We start from the raw sequence: 24,112 nt of genomic DNA on the forward strand, positions 1-24,112 counted from the left end.
TTTTTGGACATATGTCTAACCCAACACACATAAATATTTAAAAGCTGGCAGTTGTGGGCACATATTTCATTTTAATCCTCCAAATACAAACTACTATGTAAAGCCTTCACTCTTTCCCAGCTGTTGTAACATTTATTCATTGTTCCAAATGTTTTACATTTTATTTATTTCGCCATGCACTCTATAATTTTATGTAAAGTCTTCTAACAAGCACTGCTTGTGTTCTGTCTTCCTTTTGTGCAGGCTGTCATCCAAGGCTAACAGCAAGAACTTTCATCCTCAGAAGTCTTGAGATGGGAAAAATCATCATTTACGAGCATGCCAACTTCAGGGGTGTGTCCAGAGAAATCACTTCTGACATTTCCAATCTGGGACATTTGGATTTTAATGATATTATCTCCTCAGTGAAAGTAATTGGCCAGCCTTGGGTGGCTTATGAGCACATACATTATACAGGCCGGCTAATGGTACTTGAGGAGGGGGAACATGACTACGTTGGCAGAAGCATGAATGATACAATCAGTTCTCTGCAGATGATCACTGAAGATCTGCACAATCCCCAGATCACTCTCTACGAACATCCCAACTATCAAGGGAAGAGCAGAGTAATAAGAGAAGCAACCAACCTGGCTGCGGGATTCGACAATGACATCATGTCTTCCCACAAAGTCCAGAGAGGTGCCTGGCTGCTGTGTGAGCACAGTGATGGAAGTGGAATTCAATACATTGCACGAGAAAATGATAATCTTCCACATTACTCAGCAATCTACCTCAATGACAGGCTTTCCTTCCTGCGTCCCCTTCGTCCTGGCCGTTCTTATTAGAATGCAAATCGTCCAAAGCTGAGGAAGATGCAGCACCAGCAAGAAATGTGAGATCTAGATTTCTTCTTCTGCTTGTGTAGCCTTTGTAACCTGGGAGCTCTCTGCTGTGCTGTACTGCAGATCTGTACTTCTCTATCCTGCTTTGCACACTTCTCCCATCCCATAAATGAAAGGATTATCATGCTTGACCATAGCAAAGAGTGTCTGAGGTAAAAAACATGCTAGACATGTGTAACCTAATGCACCCTCAGCTGGCATTCCAGAGTCCTGTGCTATGGAATGCTGAAACATTGCATGTTGTTTCTGTTGCTAAGTGAAACAGAAAATGTAGGGGTAGGGCCAGCATCACCTTGTTTTTAATTTGCTTTACAAAGGTACCATGGCTTGTGCCATTGTCTGTAATCCATTTTGTGTTGGTGCTATTAAAGAATCCTTTGCAATTAGCAGTGGGTCTGTTTCATGCATCTATAGAATAAATAAATATTGCTCTTTCATGGTGAGATGTCTCTGTGTATCCAGAGAATGGTCCATGCAGTCACTTGCACATTTTCCCTAGATGTCTCCTGGAGAATTGTCTCCTTCCAATTTCACTGGTCAGTAACAGTGGGTTCAGGCTTGACTCAGCCAGTGCTAAAATCTTGGTGGGCATATTGATTATTGCTGTGATCCTGGCCAAACTCTCCCATGCAGTGTACATAAATAGCACACTTCTAATTGTATTGTGTACAATCAATCATAGTGATGGACCATGCTGGTGATACAGTCCTCCACTGCCCAAATCACATAATGGAACAGTAAGTTTTCCTAGCTTTGACTGACAGATTGGTTGATCCCAGTGGAAACAACTGCCTTGTGCTTTTAAACCTGTAGTGCCTTGATAAGGGAGGAGGGATGACAAGGTATTCCATGATCTCTTTTGCCAGGTGCAAGTTCACCTGGAAGTGCAGAGTCTCAGCCCTCCTCCACCACTGCCTAATGACAGCTGCATGCCCTGAGCTGTGCATTGTGGCAGCTGTCCCAGGGCAGCTCTGCACTCCAGTGTTTATGTCCCTCTGTGACCTGCAGTTTGCCCTGATTTCCTTGCACTGGTCTCTGGGCTGGTCAGACAGGAGCTGCCCTTGGCCCTTCTGAACCTCATGAGGTGCACATGGTGCCAGTGCTGAAGTCCCTGTGCATGGTCCCTTCCCTCAGCTTATCAAAGGCCCCCCTCAGCTCAGAGTCATCTGCACACCTGCCCGGGGTGCACTCGACCCCACTGCCTGTGCCATGGATGAAGACATGGAGCACTGCTGGAGCCAGCAGGGACCCTCGAGAGACCCCATTTGTTACTGGCTTCCATTAATCCTGACAAGGCCGTTCATGTGTGTGTGGTTAACAATTCCATAGCTCAAACTGCTCCCGGTATTTTTCACGTATGTGTTGGGAATTGCAGGCACATGGAAGACAGGAGGGTTACTGGAGACAGCCAGCACAGGTTCAGCAAAGCCTTCACCTCCTGATCTGCAGGATCAGATCAGTCTGGGGATGAGTGGAGTGGGAGCAGCCCTGCTGAGAAGGAGCTGGGGACAGTGCTGGATGAAAAACTGGACATGACCCAGCACTTTCAGCTTGCAGCCTGGAAATCCAACCCTATCCTGGGCTGCCAAAGGTGTGGTCAGCAGGTCAAGGGGAGGGGGTTCATCCCCTGTAATCCACTATGGTGAAATCTCACCTGGAGTACTGCATGCAGCCCTGCAGATTTTTACCGGGGCCTTTGAAACCTAGAGAGGGGAGATTTCAATTATACATCTGACAGCGTATTTTTGTGATGAGGATGATGAGTTACTGGCATAGATTGCCCAGAGAAGCCGTGGTTGAGGCATCCCTCAAAGTGTTCAAGGCCAGGTTGGACACAGCTTTGAGCAACCTGGTCCAGTGGAAAATCTCCCTGCTCATGGCACGGTGTACAGCTAGATGGTGTTTAAGACCTCTCCCAGCCAAAATCTTTCTGTGATTTTGTGATTCTAGTATGTGCAAATTCAGCAATACAGTGAACCTTGCCGTGGTTTCAGGTCCCAGTCTCTTAGTTTCATGTTCCTCTTTTTATATCTACAGTACCTCTTTCTACAGTAATGATTTTAAATTTTGAATATCAGCAGAATGAGTCCACATGGCTCCAAGTACCAGCAAAATCCTGTGCATTCCAAGGCTGACTGAGGAGGAAATCTACCCTATCCTACTGTGTAGGACTGTGTAGACAGAAGTCTCTGCTAAAACTTTATCATTTTTACAGCTTAGGCTGGATGGTTTATGGTTGTGGCATGACAGGGTAGAAGAATAGTGTCTTTCCAGCTGCTTCTCAGGTATGTAGTGGATAACGCCTGAATGTTGTGAAGGACAGTGAAAGAACACCACATATATGGAATGAATTCAAGATTATTGTGTGGTTTCATACAATGGAAAGAAAATAAAGATGCAAGAACATCCTTGTTGATGTTCTTTCCTTGTTTCTGACACTATGACCTGAAGATTTCGCAATGCCTCACTTTAAGAGGTAACACACATGCACTCAGGTAATATTTTCTTTTCTTGGTAGTAGAAACATTTGTAATGATTGAGAGCCTGTAGAGGAATTGGGAGGGAAGTCTGATGTTGGGAAATGGTATTTATAAAGGTCCAAGAAAAAAATCAAAATTATTGTACACATGACTTGATGATGACATTTTTTCATTGAAATTGAACAAAGGATGAAATCAGGCAGAGAATGACAAAGGCTTTTAAATCTTCCTTAGAATTACTGTCAGAAAGATTTAGTGTAGAAGGGACCTCCCTAGACTAAGTCCTTCTTCACAGCAGAGATACCACCACAGGAAAATGTGTTTCTCATGGCCATCCTCAAGTGATATCTGAACAACTGCAATGGTGGAGATTCCCCAGGGTTTCTGGCCCTTCTGCCAGTGCTGAAAAATCCCTTAGGGTCATATTTTTTTCCTAATTTACAGTCACAGCTTCCCTGTTTCCAGAATCTTTCCCAGGTGTCCTTTTGCTGTGCATCTCCCTTAGCCTTGTCTCTTCCATGGCTGAGAAACATTTTATTGATGAGGTCAGCCAATTTTAAATCACACCACTGGAGATCACAGAATCACAGAGTCACTAGGTTGGAAGAGATCTTCAAGCTCATTGAGTCCAACCCATGCCCTAACACCTCAACTAAACCATGGCACTGAGTGCCACATCCAATCTGTTTTTAAACACATCCAGGGATGGTGACTCCACCACCACCCCAGGCAGACCATTCCAGTACTTTATCACTCTTTCTGTAAAAACATTTTCCTAACACCCAACCTAAATTTCCCTTGGTGCAGCTTAAGAATATGTCCTCTTGTTCTGTCAGTTGCTGTCTGGAAAAGAGAACCAACCCCTAACTGAATACAACCACCTTTCAGGACATTGTAGAGAATGATAAGGTCACCTCTGAGTCTCCTTTTCTCCAGGCTAAACAACGCCAGCTCCCTCAGTTGTTCCTCATAGGGCTTGTGTTCCAATGTTGTGTAGTGTCCATACTCAAGGGTATCTAAGACCTGACTGGATAAAGCCACCAGCAACCATAATTCACCTCACAGCTGTCCCTGTGTTAAGCAGCTGACTGGATCCAATGGCAACCAAAGGTCACTTCCAACTTCAATTACCCACCAATTCCACAATCCTCCAGGCTCCCTGGATCATTCAAGCTCATCACATAAGGACCACGACAGGCAAATCCCAGGATTTCCTGAGCCATATTGCTCCTGAGGAATCTTGCTATAAATAAAGATGATCAATGTCCCTTATCCATCCCATTCAGCCTTGTCAGACTGATGCTGTCCTGATGGGGATTTCTGTGCACTGACATGGACTCAGTGAGTCTAATGAGCTCCTTTGCATTGTCCTTGCACTCAGCAATTAATGTGTCCCTACAATTTGTCTGTCCTTCATTTAGTGTTTGGGGCTTTCTTGGTGAATTTAGGGTTTTTTGGAGGGAAATTATTCACTATGTGGTTCTCCAGCTTTCCATGGAGTAGAAGTAGAATCACATCCAAACACCAGTGCAAGAAAAAGAGAACTGAGAGAGCATCTGTGGATCTGTAGGATTTCAACACACAAGATGCTCTTCTGAGAAAGCCCATGTTAGTTCCTACAAAAAGCTGATCAGGATTGAAAGCAAAAGGGAAGAAAACTAAAGTTACACAAGAGTGGTTCTTCTGTGGGAAAGCCCCAGTTCCAGAGTTTCTTTCTGGCCAAGTCGTTTTCCAAGTGCCGTGTGTAGGGATAGCTCAGGATGAGCTAAGCTCAGCCCCAGGAACTCCTCCTGCTCAGCTACTGAGTCCAAGCTGCAGGCTCTCTGTCGAGGGCTGCTTTTCCCAGTGCCACTGCCCAGACTGCAGGAGCAGCCCATGCTGGGGTTGGCTGTGTGACCCAGGGACCCGCGTGCACCTGTGCATGGAGGGGACACGGACACGGCCAGTGGCACCGGCTGCCACACACCGGGGGCTGCCCTCAGCCACCCCCCAGCTGACACCGCCAGCACTCCCACAGAACGGAGTGGACGAGAGACAGCCCCATCTCCTTCCTTCTCTGCAGACCATCCCCATGGAAGCCCTCTAGTGAAGATCTGCACACCCTCACTCTCCACAGCCACAAACACCTTCACAGGTGCTTCCAACAGGACTAAGAGCCCTCAGCCTGTCCTGTCTCACACCTGGCTCTGGGCTCTCTGACCAAAAGACATTTTGGTGTCTCCTAGTCCCTGGCTAGTGCAGCTTGGTGCTTGCAGCCAGCCCACACACACGACACACTGTTCTCATTGGTGTTCTGGCAGCTGTGGGTGCCTTGAATCCCAGCACGAGTCTCCTGCCTGTCTGAAATCCCTGTCTATATCCATGCCCTGACTGCTGGCTGCTCCAGCTCAAACTTTGCTGGCAAATTACATCATTATAACTTCTCTTGAACTGAAAATGTCTTTATCAAATAAAGTTCATGAAACAGAGGCTGTCATATTTCACACACCCTTACAAGCTTGTCTTTCCACACTTAAAATATCACAAGTGGTGGAAGCCTGTGGAGTAAGGTGTGTCTTAGAAGGACAGGAGACACCTGTAGAGCTGGTGATTGAAGGAGGAAAGACACCAAGGCTCAACAGAACAATCCATTGTGGCTGAGGCCTGTGCAGGACCCATGCCTCTTCAATCTGGTCTTGCAGACCCCATGACCTGTATCAGCCTCTCTGTCACGTGTCACTGCCTCTGTTGTAGCTGATGTGTTCATGCAAGTCCAGCCATGGCTTCCCAGCCAAAGCACCACACCCTGCTCTGTGCCACTCAGTGCTCAAAGCCTGGGGAAGACACTCTTAGAGCCAGCATGACCACCCAGCGACCCAGGTCCCAGAGTTCTCTCTAACTTTTCCCTAGCTTCTATTTGTGATAGTGGTTGGGCTGCTGCAGACAGTTTCCTCTGAGTGGACATCATAGTATCTTTCAAACAAATGCAAGCAGCAATTAAAAACCAACCAAAGAAACAGAGAATTCATCTTCACATCCTGTTACTCTTGCACGAAAAATTCGTTTTATGCTAATGTAGATTTTCATGAGAATTTGAAGTGACAACATAAAACATTTTGTGAAAATATAAATCATAAATATTTTAAACAACTGACAAAGCAACAAGGGTTCAGAGTTGACTCTGGGAAGTGTTCTAGCAATGACTTTTTAATGCTATCCAGAATGCCTGTGAGTTAATTCTAAAACCAGCAAGGAGGAGAAGCACAACTTCCAGTAGCATGATCCCGTAAAGTAAGTTCCTACTGATAAGTCAACAAAGGCAGTTATTTAAAATACAGAAATAGAGCTGATTCTACAATTTATTGTTAGCTGAATTCAATTCAGTAACTCATTAGATAGTATCTCTGGTGCTTGGAAGTTGGTCAGGAACCCCAGAGCAGAACAAGTCAGATCAAAGCACCTTGAAAGACAGTGACCAGAGACAGATTGGGTTGAGTCCTGGGGACACATGCTACAGAATTCCCAGCAGAGGAGTTTATGGGATGCTATTTTCTGCAAAGTAGAGTTCCAGTAGGAGTCACCGAGAGCATAGTGTGGCATCTGGGAGAACCAATAACTTGATGTAGGAAATAATTTGTACCCATCTGGAGAAGAAAATAAAGGAGGATGAGGAAATGAGGAGAAACAATATTAGTGGTCCATGGACAGTAGTGGAAAAATTGATAGAGGAAAAACATTAAAAAGAAGTATTATCTGAAGCACTTACTTCAGCCTGAATTGGAAAAATGTTTAGGGTCATATTTAGCATAATAAAACTGCTGCCTGACATGTTTGTGAAAGAAACACCATGTCTAACCAGATTCAAGTGTTTAACTTCAAAACTGAAAGTATAAAGCACTATTTAAAATAAAACAGTATTAAATGCAAAATAAATGTCTGCAAAGATCTATGTTTCTTTTGCCACACTTCTGCTTTTAAATTCTGACTTTGAAGCTGGTTTTACACCATGCCAGAAGATCTCTATTTACATCCTCTTTCTGGGTTCTACACTGTGACCTTCTTTCTGCCTTTGAGACAACAATATTGATGGTTTTGATTATTGTCTATGATAGTACCATGTTCATCTATTACTGTACATAAATATATACATGAATACATATGTCACAGAATCAGAGAATGATTTGGGTTGGAAGGGACCCTAAAAAACCTTTCAAGGGATGGGGCATCCACACCTTCAGAGGGCTGAAAATGAGCCATCAGTCTCCCCAGGTGGCCAAGAAGGTCCATGGCACCTGGCCTGTATCAGCAATGGTGTGGCCAGCAGGAGCAGGGCAGGGATTGCTCCCCTGTACTCAGCACTGGTGAGGCCACAGCCGGAATCCTGTGTTCATTTTGGGCCCCTCACTAGCAGAACGGTGCTGGAGTGAATCCAGAGAAGGGCAACAAGGGTGGTGAAGAGCCTGGAGCACAAGTCTGATGAGGAGCAGCTGAGAGAACTTGGAGTGTTTATCCTGGGGAAAACGATGCTCGGGGCAGATATGTTTACTTTGACAGTAATGGAAAGGAGCTTGTGGCAAGGTAGGGGTTTGGCCCTTGTCCCAGGCAAGGGAGGGACAAGGGGAAATGGCCTTCAGTTGTGTATGGAGAGGGTCAGGCTGGGTATTAGGAAACATTTCTTCAGTAAGAGTGGTTAAGCTTTGGAATGGACTTCCCAGGGAAGTGGTGGAGTCACCATCAATGGAAGTGTTCAAAACACAAGCAGAAGTGACATTTTCAATATGGTTTAGTGGGCATGGTGGCATTCAGTCAAAGGTTGGATCTTGGAGGCCTTTTCCAACATTAATGATACTGTGATCCTAAGGAGATCAGAAAACAAAAAAAAGAAAAATATAATTGCCTTCCCTGCCCTCCGGGATATCTCCCAACCATACTCTTAGTAAAACTAAGGTTGTGTATTAGATATTCTTCCCAGAAAAGCAAAAATGTAAACACCAACAAGCAGAAATATTCTACAGCACATGTATCGTGAACTAATTGGATACCTTTTATTACTCTGATTCCACTTTCTTCTGGAGGAGAAGGACAAACAAGAACTGAACTTCCCCCATTTAACCAAGTCACTCATGCTCCAATGGACTTTGAAACAAGAGGAAGAAGATGTCAGATGTCTGGTTGTAGGGCAATAGAAAGCAAAATAGAATGGATAATGAGTTTTGATCCCTGGGGGTAATATTGGACGCTTTCAGTTCCGTTGACTGGGGTGCTTTGTGAGACTTCTGTGCACATATAAATACAGAGAGGTGAGACAACCTTCCCAAACAGCAGCCCTGCCCTGGAGGAATTGCCCTCAGCTCTCCCCAGCCCTGCAGCTGACATCAAGGTAAGAGGCACACTTTGCTCAGGAGAGCTGGAAGGGCTCCTTGGGCAGCTGCTGTGAAATGCAGGGGAAGGGAAGGAGGCTTTAGCTGAGAGCTGCAGCACAGTCGTGAGGGTCTGCTGCGTGCATGTGCAGAGACTGAACCCATCTTTCAGGGCATGAGGAGATGGCTGCTGCAGGAGAAACAAACCTTACCAAGGGAGGGGCTGGAGGGGGCCAGTGATACACAGTTGTGGGGGGTGAATGGGAGAGTATTTTACAACTTAAACTTGTGCATACACCTAAACCAATACACACATCATAATCTCACTCTTTTTCAGTTACTTCTATGCTTATTCTTTGTTCAAAATGTTTTATTTTTCCTTTTCCCCTTTTTCCCTTCTGTGTGTCCATCACTTTTTTTTCAATGTCCAAAAGGCTTCTTACAAGCATTGCTTGTTTTCTGTCTTCCTTTTGTGCAGGCTGTCATCCAGCTCCTAGAGGAAGAAATTCCAATTCTAGAAGTCCTGCTGAGATGGGAAAAATCATCCTTTATGAGCATGCCAATTTCCAGGGTTTGTCCAAAGAATTCACCTCTGATATTGCCAATTTAAGAGATGCAGACTGGAATGATCTTGCCTCCTCGGCAAAAGTAATTGGCCAGCCTTGGGTGCTTTATGAGCATTCAAACTATGTAGGCCGATTTCTGATACTTGAGGAGGGAGACCATAGCTTTTTTGGTTCAAAGATGAATAATAAGATCAGTTCTCTGCAGATGATCACTGAAGATCTGAGCAATCCCCAGATCACTCTCTATGAGGATGCCAACTATCAAGGGAAAAGCAGGGTTGTACGGGAAGCAACCAACCTGGCTGCGGGACACGACAATGACATCATGTCTTCCCACAAAGTCCAGAGAGGTGCCTGGCTGCTGTGTGAGCACAGCGATGGAAGTGGAATTCAATACATTGCCCGAGAACGTGAAAATCTTCCAAATTACAAGGCAATCAATTTCAATGACAGGCTTTCCTTCCTGCGTCCCCTTCGTCCTGGCCGTTCTTATTAGAATGCAAATCCTGTAGCGCTGAGAAAAGATGCAGCCCCGGCAAGAAATCTGAGACCTTGTTCTCTGCCTCTGCTTTTGTCACATTCTTTGTGATTTGTTTTAAAATGCCCCTGTGATACCATGGCTTCTGCTATTGTCTCTAATCCATTTTGTATTGGTGCCATTAAAGAAGCTCTTGCAAGCAACAGTGGGTCTGTTTTATGTACTGTTTAGTGTAGATGAATATTGCCCTTTCATGATGAGATGTCTCTGTGTATTCAAAGAATGTTTCGTGCAGTTACATTGAGGCTTTTTTCATGGATCTCTCCTGTAAGATTCTACCTCCTTCCAGTTTCACTGTTGAGTAACAGTGGGTTCAGGCTTAACTCAACCAGTGCTAAAGTCTTGGTGAGCATATTAATTATATGCTCAATTGCTGTGATCCTGGCCAAACTCTCACCTGCAGCCTGTATCTAAATATCACATATTTGATTGTACCTAAAGACATTGATCATACTGATGATATAGCCTTTTACTGCCCAAATTACATAATAAAACAGACTGTTCTCATAAATTTGAATTGACTGAATGCTTGATCCCAATAGTAAAAATTGTCTGATTTTTTTAAACAGCTGCCTCACTTTCAATTCAATTATTGATGCTTCCTTTAATTTTTTCTTGTTTTTCTTTGTCAGAGTATTCCTCCCCCTTATGCGGCTGTGTTTTCTTGGCCGTGCCTTGGCCTTTGAATTCAACAGAGCAATATTATGGCAAAACTTAAATGAGATTCTCCATCCTGGTAAATCAAATCTCAAAAACTGTAAAGCATATTGCTGACAAAAGCAGTAATGAGAGACCTTCTTTCAGAGATCTGTAGAGGTCATCAGGAAAATAAATGTGACACGGTCAAATGTGTGCAGCTGCAGCAGATTATTCCCATAAGGAATTCCCCTCCTTGGAGCAAACTTGCCTTTGTCATTTGTGTGGTCCCAAAGCCCTATTTCTGTTCACACAGTCCCACGGATTGGCAGCGTGAAGTTCACCTAGGTAAACACCATCAGCCCCAGAGCTCAGCACAGACTTACCATGGGTCCCCCAGGCCCCTGGCCTGTTTATCATCTCTATGCCCCAGAGGCAAGTGCACTCAAACTAGACCTGGTGCTGTGAGACACCTTCCCAGTGCAATGTCACCTGTGGGGATGTCACGGTTTGACACGGGCCAAACACCAGGCAAACACAAAAGCCACTCACTCAACCTCCCCTGCTACAGCTGGACAGAGGAGAGAAAAATTTAACAAAGGGTTCATTAGCTGAGATAAGGACCGGGAGGAAACACTCCAAGGGCAAAACAGATTGAACTTAGAGGTACAAAGTGAGTTTATTACTAACAGCATCAGAGCAGGATAATGAGAAGTAAAATAAGCCCTCAAAACCAGCTTTTTCTTCCCAGCCCCGCCATCCCACTGACAGCGCAGGGAGACAAGGGGGTGGGGGTTTTGGTCAGTTTGTCACCCAAGGTTTTCTTCCCCTGTGCAGGGAGAGAAGTTGTTTCCCTGTGAGACTGTGGGGTCCCTCCCACAGGAGAAAATTCTCTGTGAACTTCTCCAGTGTGGTTCCAATCTCACAAGCAGCAGTCCCCCAAAAACTGCTGCGGCATGGGTCACTCTTCCTTGGGGTGCAGTCCTCCAAGGACAGGCTGCTCCAGCCTGGACGCAAGGGCCCTTCCCCTCCACCAAGCCATCCACTGGATCACAGCCTCCTCCAGGCATCCACCTGCTCTGGTGTGGGCACCTCCCCCATGGGCTGCAGGTGGATCTTTGCATCCCCCATTGATCCCCAGGGGCTATGGGTGGATCTCTGCATCCCCCGTGGATCCCCATGGGCTGCAGGGACACAGCTGCTTTACCATGGTCTCACCACGGCCTGCAGAGGAATCTCAGCTCCAGCGCCTGAAGCACCTCCTCCCCTCCTTCTCCACTGACCTTGGTGTCCCCATGTTGTTTCCCTCACATGTTCTCACCTGATCCTCTTCTCTATCTGAAATTAAAAGTGTGGCCCCACATTTGTTTTGGTTTCCTCTTAAATAGATTATCACAGGGGTGTTACCATCATCTCTAATTGGCCCAGCCTTGGCCAGCAGCATGTCCATCTTCAGAGCCATCAGGGATTGGCTCTGCTGGACATGGTGACAAGCTTCCAGCAGCTTCTCACAGAAGGCACCTCTGTGGCCTCTCACTACCAAAAACCAGGCCATGCAAAACCAACACAGGGGAATACAGCAGCTTATTGATCTAGGGCAGTTCCCAGTGCAGTGACACCCAGGCTCAAGAAGAATGCAGCTTGAGGTGTCCTTAGCAGCAGCACAAGATGGAATGAGCTGTTGTTCATGTGCACTTCCAGACATCACAAATCTGACAGAGTGACAAACAAGGCAGCAAAACCCAGTCAAATGTCTTTGAAAAGGCTGGGAACAAACTGTCTATCGGTATCAGTCAAGCCAGAGCCTACCAGCCAGGCTCTTCCCCACAGGAAATCATAGCCAATGTATACCAGAGGAAAATCTATAGCATGTTAAAGAGATGACCAGTGACAGCAAGGCAGGTGCCTACTTGTCACTTTATGCTCCTCCTCTTCCTGTGCTCGCTGAGGAACCAAGGCAGGAGATACTAATAGAGTTAGTGACCACCAAGTGTACAGAGCAGACCACAGGCGATGAGAATCCTTCTGGGAATCCTGTACTCAGCACATCTTCTCTTGGAAATGCCCATGACACATCAGATGGACTCACAGCCTTGGAAACATCTCCAACACCATCTTTCAGGAGGTGTGAGTGACAGGAACACACTGGAAAAATCACAGTTGCCTGGGGAGAAGTCCTGATTGTTGAATATGGGAAGTAAAACTTCTGCCTTAGGAGATCAAGATGACTGAGGAAGACAAAGACAAGGACACCTTGGCTAAATAAGCATGTAACCAATAGAATCATAGACTCACAGAATGGTTTGGGTTGGAAGGTGCCTTTAAGGATCCTCTAGTTCATGAGCAGGAATACCTTTCACTAAATCATATTGCTCAGTGCCCCATCTAACATTGTCTTGAATACTTCCAAGGAAAGGGCATCCACAGCTTATCTGGGCAACATATTTCAGTGTGTCACCTCCTCACAGTAAAGAATTTCTTCCTAATATCTAATCTAAACCTGCCCCCTTTTCAGTTTAAAGCCATTACCCCTTGTGACATCATTGCATGCCCTTTTAAAAAGTCCTTTAGGCACTGGAAGGTGCTGTAAGGTCTCCCCAAAGCTGCCTCTTCTCCAGGCTGAACAGCCCCAGCTGTCTTGGCTTATTTTCATGGTGGAGGTGTTCCAACTCTCTGACCATCTTCATGGCCTTCTCTGGACCCTCTCCAACAGGTCCATATTCTTCTGTTGGGGGTTCCAGAGATGCATGCAGCACTCCACTCCAGGTGGGGTTTCACCAGAGTGGAATAGAGGGGCAGAGTCTCCCTTGCCCTGCTGGCATGCTGCTTGTGTTGCAGCCCAGGACATGTTTGGCTTTCTGGGCTGTGAGTGCTCACTGCCAACTTACGTTGAGCTTTTTGTCAGCCAACACCCCCAAGTCCTTCCCTGCAGGGCCACTCTCAGTCCATTCTTTGTCCAGCCTGTGTTTGTGCTTGGGATTGTCCCAACTCACAGGCTGATGTTGCACTTGGCCTTGTTGAACTTCATGAGGTACACACAGGCTCACCACTCCAGCCTGGCAAGACCCGTCTGGATAGCGTCCCTTCCCTCCAGCACCTTGACGGCACCACAGATCTTGGTGTTATCAGCAAACTGACCGAGGGTGCACCCAATCCCACTGTCCACGTTGCCAATAAAGATGTTAAACAGTCCAGTCTCAATACCAACCCCTGAAGAATGCTGCTCATCACTGGTCTCTGTTTGGACATTGAGTCATTGACCCCAACTCCTTGAGATAAGGACGTCATGCTGTAGAGCTTCAAATGCTTTCCATAAGCAAAGTAGATAATGTCAAACACTCTTCCCCTATCCACCAATGCTGCAACCCTGTTGTAGACATATTTTTTTTTGTTGATGCAGACTTGTTTTTTGTTGATGTAGACATATTGATTTATAAACATAGCATTTTAATTTTACTCTGAAAAAAGCTTACCATAAAAGGGATAACTTTAAGGCAAACAATCTACAGCTAGTACAAGGCACGTTCACCTTTATTTAACACTGAAAGTTCCTTACCTCACAAATTTTCCCGGCCCCTGTTTCATGCTGGTCTGATCATCCATATCACATTTTCCATAGCTTGTTAAAATAAATACATTTTATTTTCAGCAGGCAGTCCTGTGGTGTGGCAGGTGAGCCTTTCCAAACCCTTGAGAAAAGTGGGAAAGCAGCTCTCCTTGCACAGCCTGGGAAGCTGCAGGGCAGGGGACACTAGATGGGATCCAGGTAGGACTTCCCCTACCCTGGGCACCCAGTGGTACAGTCATTTGGCTGGAGGTGGCTCTGCTTCTCTAGTGCTGCTTGCTTTAATTTCTCCTGCTGTTACCTGGAACTGCCATCCAGATTTTTTGTCAGTACTACTTCATCCAGTCATGTCTGTATCCCTTGGAAAACTTGCTTAGGTCAAGCCTGAAAATAGCAAGGAGCTCAGCAGAGTCTGAACTTTGGGGGTTGGAACTAGGTGATTTTTAAGATCCCTTTCAACTCAAACCATTCTGTGATTCTATAAGCCAGGGTGGGGAAAAAGGTCCTTCAGGTTGCTTGAGCTCTGCTGCCATCCTCTGGAGAGGGACAGGGTGCAGCTCAAGTGAGCTGACCCTAAACGGGCTTCCTCTGTATGGTTGGGTGGGTTTGCTGCTAGTAACAAAATTTGGCCTTAATTTGGGACATGAGGAGGGAAAGGGACACTGTAGTATGGTGGCTCTGACTGGAAAGATGCAGGCAACAAAACTGGGACCAGTGTGCCTGAGGAGCTGGTTACCATTGTGCAACAGCCTTGTGCCTTTGGCCCTGGGAAAAGTGCCAGGGCCAAAGCAGGGCAAAAGCAGTGCCAGCAGCAAGAGGGTTTTAGAGAAAGAGGAAAGACTTTAAAACTAGAAACTCCTTTTACTCATAGTCCTTGCAAGAGAAGTTAAAATTCGAACCAAACACATCAAGAATATAGTTATATGCATGGCTGATGTAATGAATCCTTAGCTGGACTATTACTTGCAGAATACAGTGGCCATTATGAGATGATTGTGGTCACTATAGCCTGAATATCTGCTTCCTAGAAAAATAAATTATAGCGATCACTTATGTAATGGTTTTGGTGTTTGTGTTTTTTTTTTTTTACTGTGCTCCTGGATAGCCTAAAAAGAATGGGGAGGAGATGGAATGGTAGGGTCTTTATCGGTTGGATTTTTTAAAAATCCATCCTTGCAGTATTTGAAGAAAATTGCTATACTTGCCTGGAATTTTATCAGAACACTCTATTGCACTGTCATTACAATTAACAAGTTGTCAAGGACTGAGACTAAGCAAAGATGACATGGTCTGAACTTCAATCTACCATTGGACAAGGCTCTCACCTGACAGTGAATGAATATGACATAAATATAAACGATTGGTGATGGGAATAGCTCCCAGGCAAACTGGGAAGGGATGCAAGTTAAGATACCCTCTGTGTGAGAAGCCAGAGCTGTAAGCACAAGCAAGTGTTCATTTATAATTTACCAGCTGTTCATGGATATCCATGTCATCAAGTGGGTGGTGCATTGTTCAGAAATTCAGCTTCAAGTGGGACTATCTGCCACCGTGCCCACCCTGAAGCTCCCTGGCTTCGCCTGCCCAGCAGAGGCACAGTCAGCTGCAGGGGACATTCCCCTGTGTCTCGAGGAGATTCAGGGAGCGGCTAAGACAGAGCGCTACGCTGTCTGCCCTGTATGGAGGAGAGGTGACGAGAGGAGGAGGCAATAAGGGAGCCAACTCAAGGCTGGGAAAACAGTCTCAGGTTTAATCTGAGCTCCGAGGAGCTCCAAAGGCCAGAGCGTCAGACAGCCAAAAGTGCCTTCGAGGCTTTTGCAACATCTTAAATACCAGGGTGGTAACGAGGGAGAAGGGACGTCCATTAACCAATGGGGGGATTTGGGGGAGTGGAAGGCAGAAGGATAGACAGATACATAAACCAATAGGGGAAGTTTAAAGGAGGGAGCCCTGGCCCTTGTCCACTCACTCGACGCCCAAGGTGGAAGATTCTGGGAGAGTGGGATGGGGAGCTGAGTGATGGACAGGGTACCAGGGAGGGGACAGGGGAGTGACAGAGCATTTTCAGGGAGACTGGCACTGAGGGAAGGGCAGGAAAGCTCGGGGTGGAACCATTGGGAGAAAATGGGGGGTGAAGGGGCAAACCATTACAGAACTGTTACAGAAATATAAAAACACAATACAACAACTATCAACACCACATCAGGTCACTGTGACTTCAAGTGCTAAAAATATTGATGAAGAAGTCACCATCTCACACCTGGTCCGGTGCTGCACTGACTCCTAGTGAAAAAGTTCCTCTCAATGCCATGTCCAGACCTCCCAAATCACAGCTTGTGTCAGGACAGTTATGAAGATGGATGAAGATGTGCAAACACCAAAAGGGTGAGATTGTTGAGTGACACATATTTATGGTGAGCACAGTTGTGGAAGCCTGTGTGTAAACACTGACTTTGCGTGTCGGTTGTCTACATCACGGTAATGTATTATTTTAGTTAAGGACTTCCTACAGTACTAATGGCTAAGCAGAAGTAGCTTTTTGGCCCCTCCTAAGAGAGGTACAAGATATAGAAAAGATATCTCCTTCAGCAACACAGGGAGACAGGAGTCCCCTGAGTTTTTTCATGTTCCTAACTGATGTAACTGTGCTCCAAACACAAGGGGATGAGATCAGGAAAGCCAAGGCACAGCTAGAACTTAATTTAGAAAGAATAATATGGACTTTCATAAATACATTGACCAGAAAAGAAAGATGAAACAAAATGTCATATCCTACCCCCCTCCAATAAATAAGACAGGAGAAATCATGACAACTGATGTGGAGAAAGCTGAGGTACTCAGTAATTTCTTTTTGCCTCAGTTCCCTCTTCCCACATCTCCAAAGCCTCTGAAACTCAAGACAGGTATTGAGGAAATGAAGTCTCTCCCATCATCAGAAAAGATCAGGGTAAAGACCAATTGAGGAACCTGAAAGTGGCATGGCTGAGAAGGAATTGGGAATACTGGTGGATGAAAGGCTGGTCATGAGTTGACAATGAGCACTTGCATCCCAGAAAGCCAACTGTTGGCAAACAGTTGGCTTTCTGGGCTGCATCCAAAGCAGTGTGGCCAGCATGTCATGGGGATGATTCTGCCACTCTACTTGGCTTGAGAGAGACTCCGCATGGAGTGCTGTGTCCAGCTCTGGAGTCCAGCACAGGAAAAATACGGACCTGTTGCAATGAATCCAGAGGAGGGCCACAAAAATGGTTAGAGGTCTGGAACACTTCTGCTATGAAGAAAATCTGAGGGACTTGTGGTGGTTCTGCCTGGAGGAGCGAAGACTCTGGAGAGATTTTGTTGGGACCTTTCAATATATGAAAAGGGTTTATAAGAAAGGTAGAAAGAGACATTTTTTACCATGACCTGTAGAATCAGGACAAGAGGCACTGGTTTTATACGGAAAGAGAATACTTTTAGATCGGATATGCAGGAGACATAAGATATCTTTTACAATGGAGGTAGTGAAGCATGGGACCATGTTGCCCAGATAAGTTGTGGATGCCCCATCCCTGAGTGTTCAAGCCCATCTTGGATGGAGCTTTGAGCAATCTGTTCTTGTGGAAGATGTCCCTGCCTATGGCAGAGGGTTGGAACTATATGATCTTTAAACTTCCCTTCCAACCCAAACTATCCTCTATGATTCAGTGTCCAGAACTCACCTGGACAAGGCCTTAAGGAACTTCACCTAACTAGAGTGAGCCCTGTTGTCAGCAGGATATTGGGCTAGAGACCTTCAGTGGTTGCTCTGTAAAGTGTTTTTCTGTAAATCTGTTATTTTTTCTCCTTTGTGAAAGGAATTTTTCATTGCTTTTTACAGGGCAAAATATAATAAGGTCCTGCAAAAACTCCAAGAAAAAGAGAACTGAGATAATGTCTGCTGATCCATAGGATTTGTAGGATATTAACACACAAGATGCTCTTCCAAGAAAGCCCACGATAGTTCCTGCAAGCAGCTAATCAGCAGCAGGGAACTAAAGGGTAAAAAAATATCATAGAAGAAGGACAGAAAGTAAGAGGAAAGAATGCTAAAATTGCACAAGCTCTTTTTTTCTGTGGGAAAAAGCCCCAGTTCCAGAGTTATGTTTTGGCCAAGTCATTTTTCGAGTGCCATGTGTAGGGATAGCTCAGGATGAGCGGAGCTCAGCTGCGGCGTTGGTTTGTTTTCCCTGGCTGCACGCAGCTCTTGGGAGCCTGGCTGTGGCGTAGCTTCCACATGCTGCCGGGGTTTTTGCCGTGGGTTCCTGGACACGGCTCTGTGTCTCGGGCGCGTGGGCTGGCCAGCCTCTGTTACCGTGCGCTAGGGATCCGGTAAAGAAGTAAGGAATTTGTCCATTTACTCCGTGCTTGGCAGGAACGGCTTATTGGCCACGTGGCGTGGTTCGGTGGAAAGATGCACGTGGTTCGGCACTCGCACGGGACAAAATGGCCCTGGGGTTCTCGTGGTGTAGGATTTTATGGGGGGCGGGACGAGAGGATCCACAGCCTCCCATCCAATAGAGGAGGCTGCTGTGGCGGTGACGTCGGCCACAGCGACCAACCGAGACGGGGCTGGGGCAGTTCCCAGGTCCCTGGGCTACTGGGGATGCGGGATCGGGGTGACAGACACCGAACTTCCCGGGGCTGGACGGGGGACTGGTCACAGGAGCGGCGGAGGAGGCTTCCAATGGCAGGCAGCCCGGGGCCAGCCACTGCTGGGGGGGAAACACGAGGGGTGCGCGGGGTTACACTGGACTCGGCTAACTAACATAGATTAGAACCCCTAATCTAAACCCGAACCCCAGGATGCAACACTCAGCCCCAGGAACTCCTCCTGCTCAGCTGCTGAGTCCAAGCTGCAGGCTCTCTGTCGAGGGCTGCTTTTCCCAGTGCCACTGCCCAGACTGCAGGAGCAGCCCGTGCTGGGGTTGGCTGTGTGACCCAGGGACCCGCGTGCACCTGTGCATGGAGGGGACACGGACACGGCCAGTGGCACCGGCTGCCACACACCGGGGGCTGCCCTCAGCCACCCCCCAGCTGACACCGCCAGCACTCCCATAAAACAAGTATAGACAGCCAAGTTCTTCATCTGAATGCAATGTAATTACTGCACTGCAGGGACATCAAGGACAATGTCTGTATACTCGGTGGCTGAGATACTTAGCAGTTCTCTTCCCATCCTCAGTTTGTCTTTAAGTTTTATTGGGGAGAAAAAGCTGCTGTTTACAGTTTTAAGTAAGATATTCTTTCTAAACCAAGACTGAAGTGAATCTCAAAAAAATTCAGTGTAACAGAGGAGACTGTTACTGGGTAGAGATATAAATGCTGGCCTAATGTTGTCACTATATCAAACATCACAGGCACAGTTGACCACAGGGAAATATTTCTGATTTTGTCTTATTATCTGAATTTTCAGACTTTTGTTTTCTTCCTCAGTGTAGTGGAAAGTGCTTTTAGCCCATTTATCAGCCTGGATGTCAGCACACTGTCCAGACTATTGACCTTCCACAATAGGGTTGTCAAAATTCATGTTTTTCCACAGTTTTTCTCCTCTAAAGAAGTACTCCATGAGACATGTAACAGGCTTGGTCTGCTCCCACTTTTGACTAGGGCCTAATATTGTGGGACTATGAAAAATCTTTATTACCATTGACTTCACTCTTTTCAGGGTGGCCTTGTGTGCTTTTTACTTTCCTGGCACATGCAACTAAATGACAAACAGAGCTACATTTTCCATCTTGCATTCCACCTGCCATGCAGGATTTCCATTGCTCCACAGTCCTCAGTTTTTGTGCACAAAGTGGATATTAGTAAGTCTAATATGAACACCTGAAAAGAAAAATCTGTAAGGAAGGCTGTTGCCTGAGAAAGCAACTCTGCTTCTGGGAATAGTCATAGAGCTTCCAAAATGAGATTTGTGGTTTCAACAAGCCATAGTAGTGATTTGAGAAAATATGGATATTTTTTTCTTCATCTTGGGTAAAAGCTGGATAAAGCTTTAGTTTTGAGCATCTTGAAAAAAAAGTTTCATTCTTAGACACAACAATATGCATTACTTAATTCCAATTAAGTTGTTCTTCATGTCCAGTGGTAGTGTTGAGAAATACATAACAAGATTCCTATCTCAGTGACCTAACTTATGCAACATTAATACTGTTCCAATTTTTTTGGCAGCAAAAGGCTCCTCTTCTCATCAAAGCCTAGAACAAACAAAATCAGTTTTTAAGAATATGCAAATATTGAAGAGTTTCACAGGATATTTCCAGCTGGCATTTAATACATTGATGAATTTTCGTATCTGCAGCCCATTTGAACTGTCTGCTCTGGTACTCTGAAGATGTAACCTCTGTGAAGTTGCATGTAGTAGCCCCTGTGAAGCTACTCTATCTTTATGCTGTGCTAAGAGGCAGTTTCCAACATTGCCTTCATGCACTGATCTTGTTTTACCTCCTTCCTGTCCTGTTTCCCTTTGACCCTCTACTTCCAGTCCCAAATACCACAGGTTTATTACAGCTCCACTGAACCAACAATAATGGTCAGTAGCTGTAAATCACACCTCAGGGGATTCTGGTTGGAAATTCAGAAAATTTTTCATCAACAGGCAGCCCAGCAGTGGAACTGACATGTAGAGTGGTGAAGGAGTCTCGAGCCTTGGAGGCTCCCAGGACTCTGTAAGAAAAGTCCATCATGATGGAATGCAGTGTTAGTGATACTCTGGCTCTGAGCAGGAGGCTGGGTGTTCCAGGCTGGTTTCTTGTTTCTGTGACTCAGTGAAGACTTTTTGTAGCACTGGAGAATGTTGTGGTATCACACCCACTTTGCAGTTTCATTACATTTCTGAAAGAACTGCTGAGTGCTTAGCTTGGTTTGCTGCTCAGGCTGTCACAGGGTCTTCAGCCTGTGTTCCCTAATCAGGGAAAATTAGTTTTGCTGATAAAAGAAAGTTGCTAAAACTGAATATGGAGGAAGCTCTTCTCAGAGTCTGAACATAAAGGAAAAGGCATAAATATGCAGATCAGTTAGCATGTGCTCTAACAAGCAGCTTATTTCAGAATAAAAGCCTTTGCACCAAATAGATCCATGAGATTGGAAGTCATTAGGGGCACCAGAGGTATCAGGCTTCAGATCAGCCATCCAAGACCTAGATCTGTTGTACTGATCAACCAAAGTGTAAATATGAGTGTGGTCTCTTGATAACTCTAGGTGTGCCCACAGTTCCCCAGCCCAGGGCAGGGTCCAGGACTCTGACAGCTGAAGGGCATTTGCCAGCAATAAAATGCAGGGTGCCACACAAGAATGGAATGGAATGGAATGGAATGGAATGGGATGGAATGGAATGGAATGGAATAGAATAGAATAGAATAGAATAGAATAGAATAGAATAGAATAGAATAGAATAGAATAGAATAGAATAGAATAGAATAGAATAGAATAGAATATCCTGAGTTGGAAGGGACCCCACAAGGATCAAGTGCAACTCCTGGGATTTCCAGAGAGCTCAGCCAAGCATGAGTCTTCTGTTACTGCCACATCTTCACTGAGACTCACAGAAGTAGATAGGGGCCTGAGCTTTTTGTCCTTTGTGACCTACTGTCCTCTTCTTTCTCCTGTTCCTCCAAGCAGCTCATGATTCTGTTGTGCCATGTGATGTCTCCTTTCAGATAAGGGCTTTGGTCGCCCAAGAAACACAATGAAAAAATTAAATTTATGACATATCTATAGACAGGGATCCTTGCAGGCTGGTAAGACTCTCCTCTATCTCTAGCAGGTCCTTATGCAGAAAAGCTATTAAAAGTCTTTCTCTCCTGCATCCACTTGTCTTGAAACTATTTCCTGTAATTCTGTGTTCAAGGACATCTGGACTAGTAACATTTTACTGTTTCTCATCCTGTATTCTGCAGTGGTGATGCAATGCTGGGCTTTATACCAAGAATATCTTGCTGAATTCTCACTGAGTTGTTTCAGCGTTTTCTCTTATGTTATGTAAGAATTTAGAAATGTTGTGAACACAAGAAAAAAAATAATAGAAGTAGATAATATGTACATCATTGTGTGAGGCAGTAAGTGGAAATGATGCTAAAGAATGCTCAAGGCAACAGCTGGATGGGTCTTGACTGAGCACCTGCTCCCCTGCCATCCAGTCCAGCAAGCCGCCGTATATATGTTTTCTAAAACATAGATTCTTTTCACAATTAGGGACAGATTGCTCTTTTCTTTCACCTCCAGCTGACTTTCTTGAAACACAGCTTGAAACCAAACTTGAGAGTTCAGTGCTAGAATGGATCCTACAACCCATCTGCAGTCTCTGACCACACATATTGACTGTCTACCACAGTTCTTCTGTCTAAACAAGCTCCAGTTCATCTGGAGTTTGTATATTCAGTCTGGGATGCTGGTTTGCAGAGTTTATTTTCTGAAATAAGCTTCTTCAGAAAAGCATGTCAGCCTAATAGTTATTTACCTCACTATTCTGAAAATGAGCTTTGGGCTTCTAAGTGACACAGATGAAAAATGTTTCTCTAGATGACCAAACATAAGATGGGAGGAGGAGGATGAAATGAGTAGTAGCTTAGTACATTGGGGATGAAGTGTGTGCAGCATCAGCTTGGGATAGTGTCTCCTGTGGAGAACTTCATAAGACAATGAGTTTTTCTGACTTTTCTCCCAACGTCTGTAGTTCATCAGAACAAATTAAGCAAAAACAAATGATGTCCCCAGGTGGAGTGTCTCAGTCACTCCCACCCCAAGGAAGAGCTCAGGTGAGACAATGCCTCATTTACCATTGCACAGGGAATAATAAATACATGATTTTCGGAAGTCAACACCAGTGACTCTCAGCAAGGTCCCAGAGTGCTGTCATCCCTGCCCCAAGAAGGGCTGAACACTGCTGAGCTCCTTCAGAGACCATGAGAGTTGCAGCTATTCTGTTTCTTTCCAGATGAGCCCTTCAGGCTGAAGGTAGTTAAAACCCAAACTTTTAATTGGATCCACAGAGACATCCACAAAGTTGTCCAAATGAATCTGAAAATAACTTCAGGTACAAGAAGAAAACTTAGACTTGTCTTCAGAATATCAGTCTTTCCTACTACCCTCACCTTCCTTCTTGTCTTAACTAGTGAAGTTCCTAGTTAATCTTTTCCAGGACCTGTAGCCCTAATTTTCAGTTTGTCTGTCTTTTTCATTTTCACTTGCTGTTCTCAGGTTAAATATTTTCATCCTTTTATTAATGAATTCCTATTTTAGATTTGTCCTTTCTCTCTCTAGCTCTAAATAAGTTTTCTTCTAGTAACTCTATTTTATTCCATACGGGAAAAGCTCGCATGTTTATGGTGCTATTACAACCTTTAAGTACAACCTTTTTTTTAGCAGAGACACAGGACAATGCCTTTGGCTGGGTTAGACTATGAGTAAGTACAACGAGGTGAAAGAAATGCCCCACCCTTAACAAATCATGAGGAGTAATTAGCTGCCAGGTTGCCTGCCCTTTTTTTGCAAAACTCTGTTTTGGTTGGTTTATGGTTCAGCATCTTTCCCAGACTGAGTTCCCAGGCATGGTTTATCAAGCCAAACAACAGAAACTCAAGGAGAGCGGCGTGATGATTTTTCTCACCAAGGCAAACTGATGCCAGCTATCCTGCTGTTACCACCCCAGCCAGTTTCAGTTCCCGGTTTCCAGAAAGCTCTGAACATTGTGGGAATAAGGATACACTGCTCCTCCTAAAGGCTATGCCCAATTGTTTCAGTGTCTTGCCTCTGTGAGAGACACTTCTTGATTCCTGTTTATTACAGAATAGGGATCCTATACCTGTTTTAAAGTCTCTGGCAAGGTTCTGTGATTTTCAGCCCTTGGTCCTGCTAGGTTATGATCATAATCATCCGTACTGGAGTCACAAATGCACTTTCTCAAAGGATATTAGCATTTATTTTTATATTGCCACTCTTAACATTTTCATTTGAGCGAATCTTACATTTCATCAACCACCAAAACCAATTCAAGCAATCTACCTTAAAACTGCCTTAAGTTCTATAATCAGATAAGTCACCATGACGTTTCTGAATAACACAGAAGCTTCTGCTCCTGAACATACC

The 24,112-nt window shown here is 45.2% G+C and overlaps 2 protein-coding genes across 2 annotated transcripts; both read left to right on the forward strand.

Moving 5' to 3' along the window:
• The first annotated feature begins 250 nt into the window (after positions 1 to 250).
• Positions 251 to 1,193, forward strand: LOC128784393 (epidermal differentiation-specific protein-like). Its single transcript, XM_053935965.1, has one exon. The coding sequence runs from the start codon at positions 294 to 296 to the stop codon at positions 822 to 824; it is 531 nt and encodes a 176-aa protein (XP_053791940.1). The 5' UTR covers positions 251 to 293; the 3' UTR covers positions 825 to 1,193.
• Positions 1,194 to 8,643: 7,450 nt separating this feature from the next.
• On the forward strand, positions 8,644 to 9,947 carry LOC128784247 (epidermal differentiation-specific protein-like). Its single transcript, XM_053935660.1, has 2 exons — positions 8,644 to 8,720; positions 9,179 to 9,947. Exon 2 carries the CDS (start codon positions 9,232 to 9,234, stop codon positions 9,760 to 9,762), a length of 531 nt encoding a protein of 176 aa, XP_053791635.1. The 5' UTR covers positions 8,644 to 8,720; positions 9,179 to 9,231; the 3' UTR covers positions 9,763 to 9,947.
• The last annotated feature ends 14,165 nt before the right edge of the window (positions 9,948 to 24,112 follow it).

The sequence above is a fragment of the Vidua chalybeata genome, chromosome 2 (genome assembly GCF_026979565.1).
Source record: "Vidua chalybeata isolate OUT-0048 chromosome 2, bVidCha1 merged haplotype, whole genome shotgun sequence".
NCBI classification, from domain to species: Eukaryota; Metazoa; Chordata; class Aves; order Passeriformes; family Viduidae; genus Vidua; species Vidua chalybeata.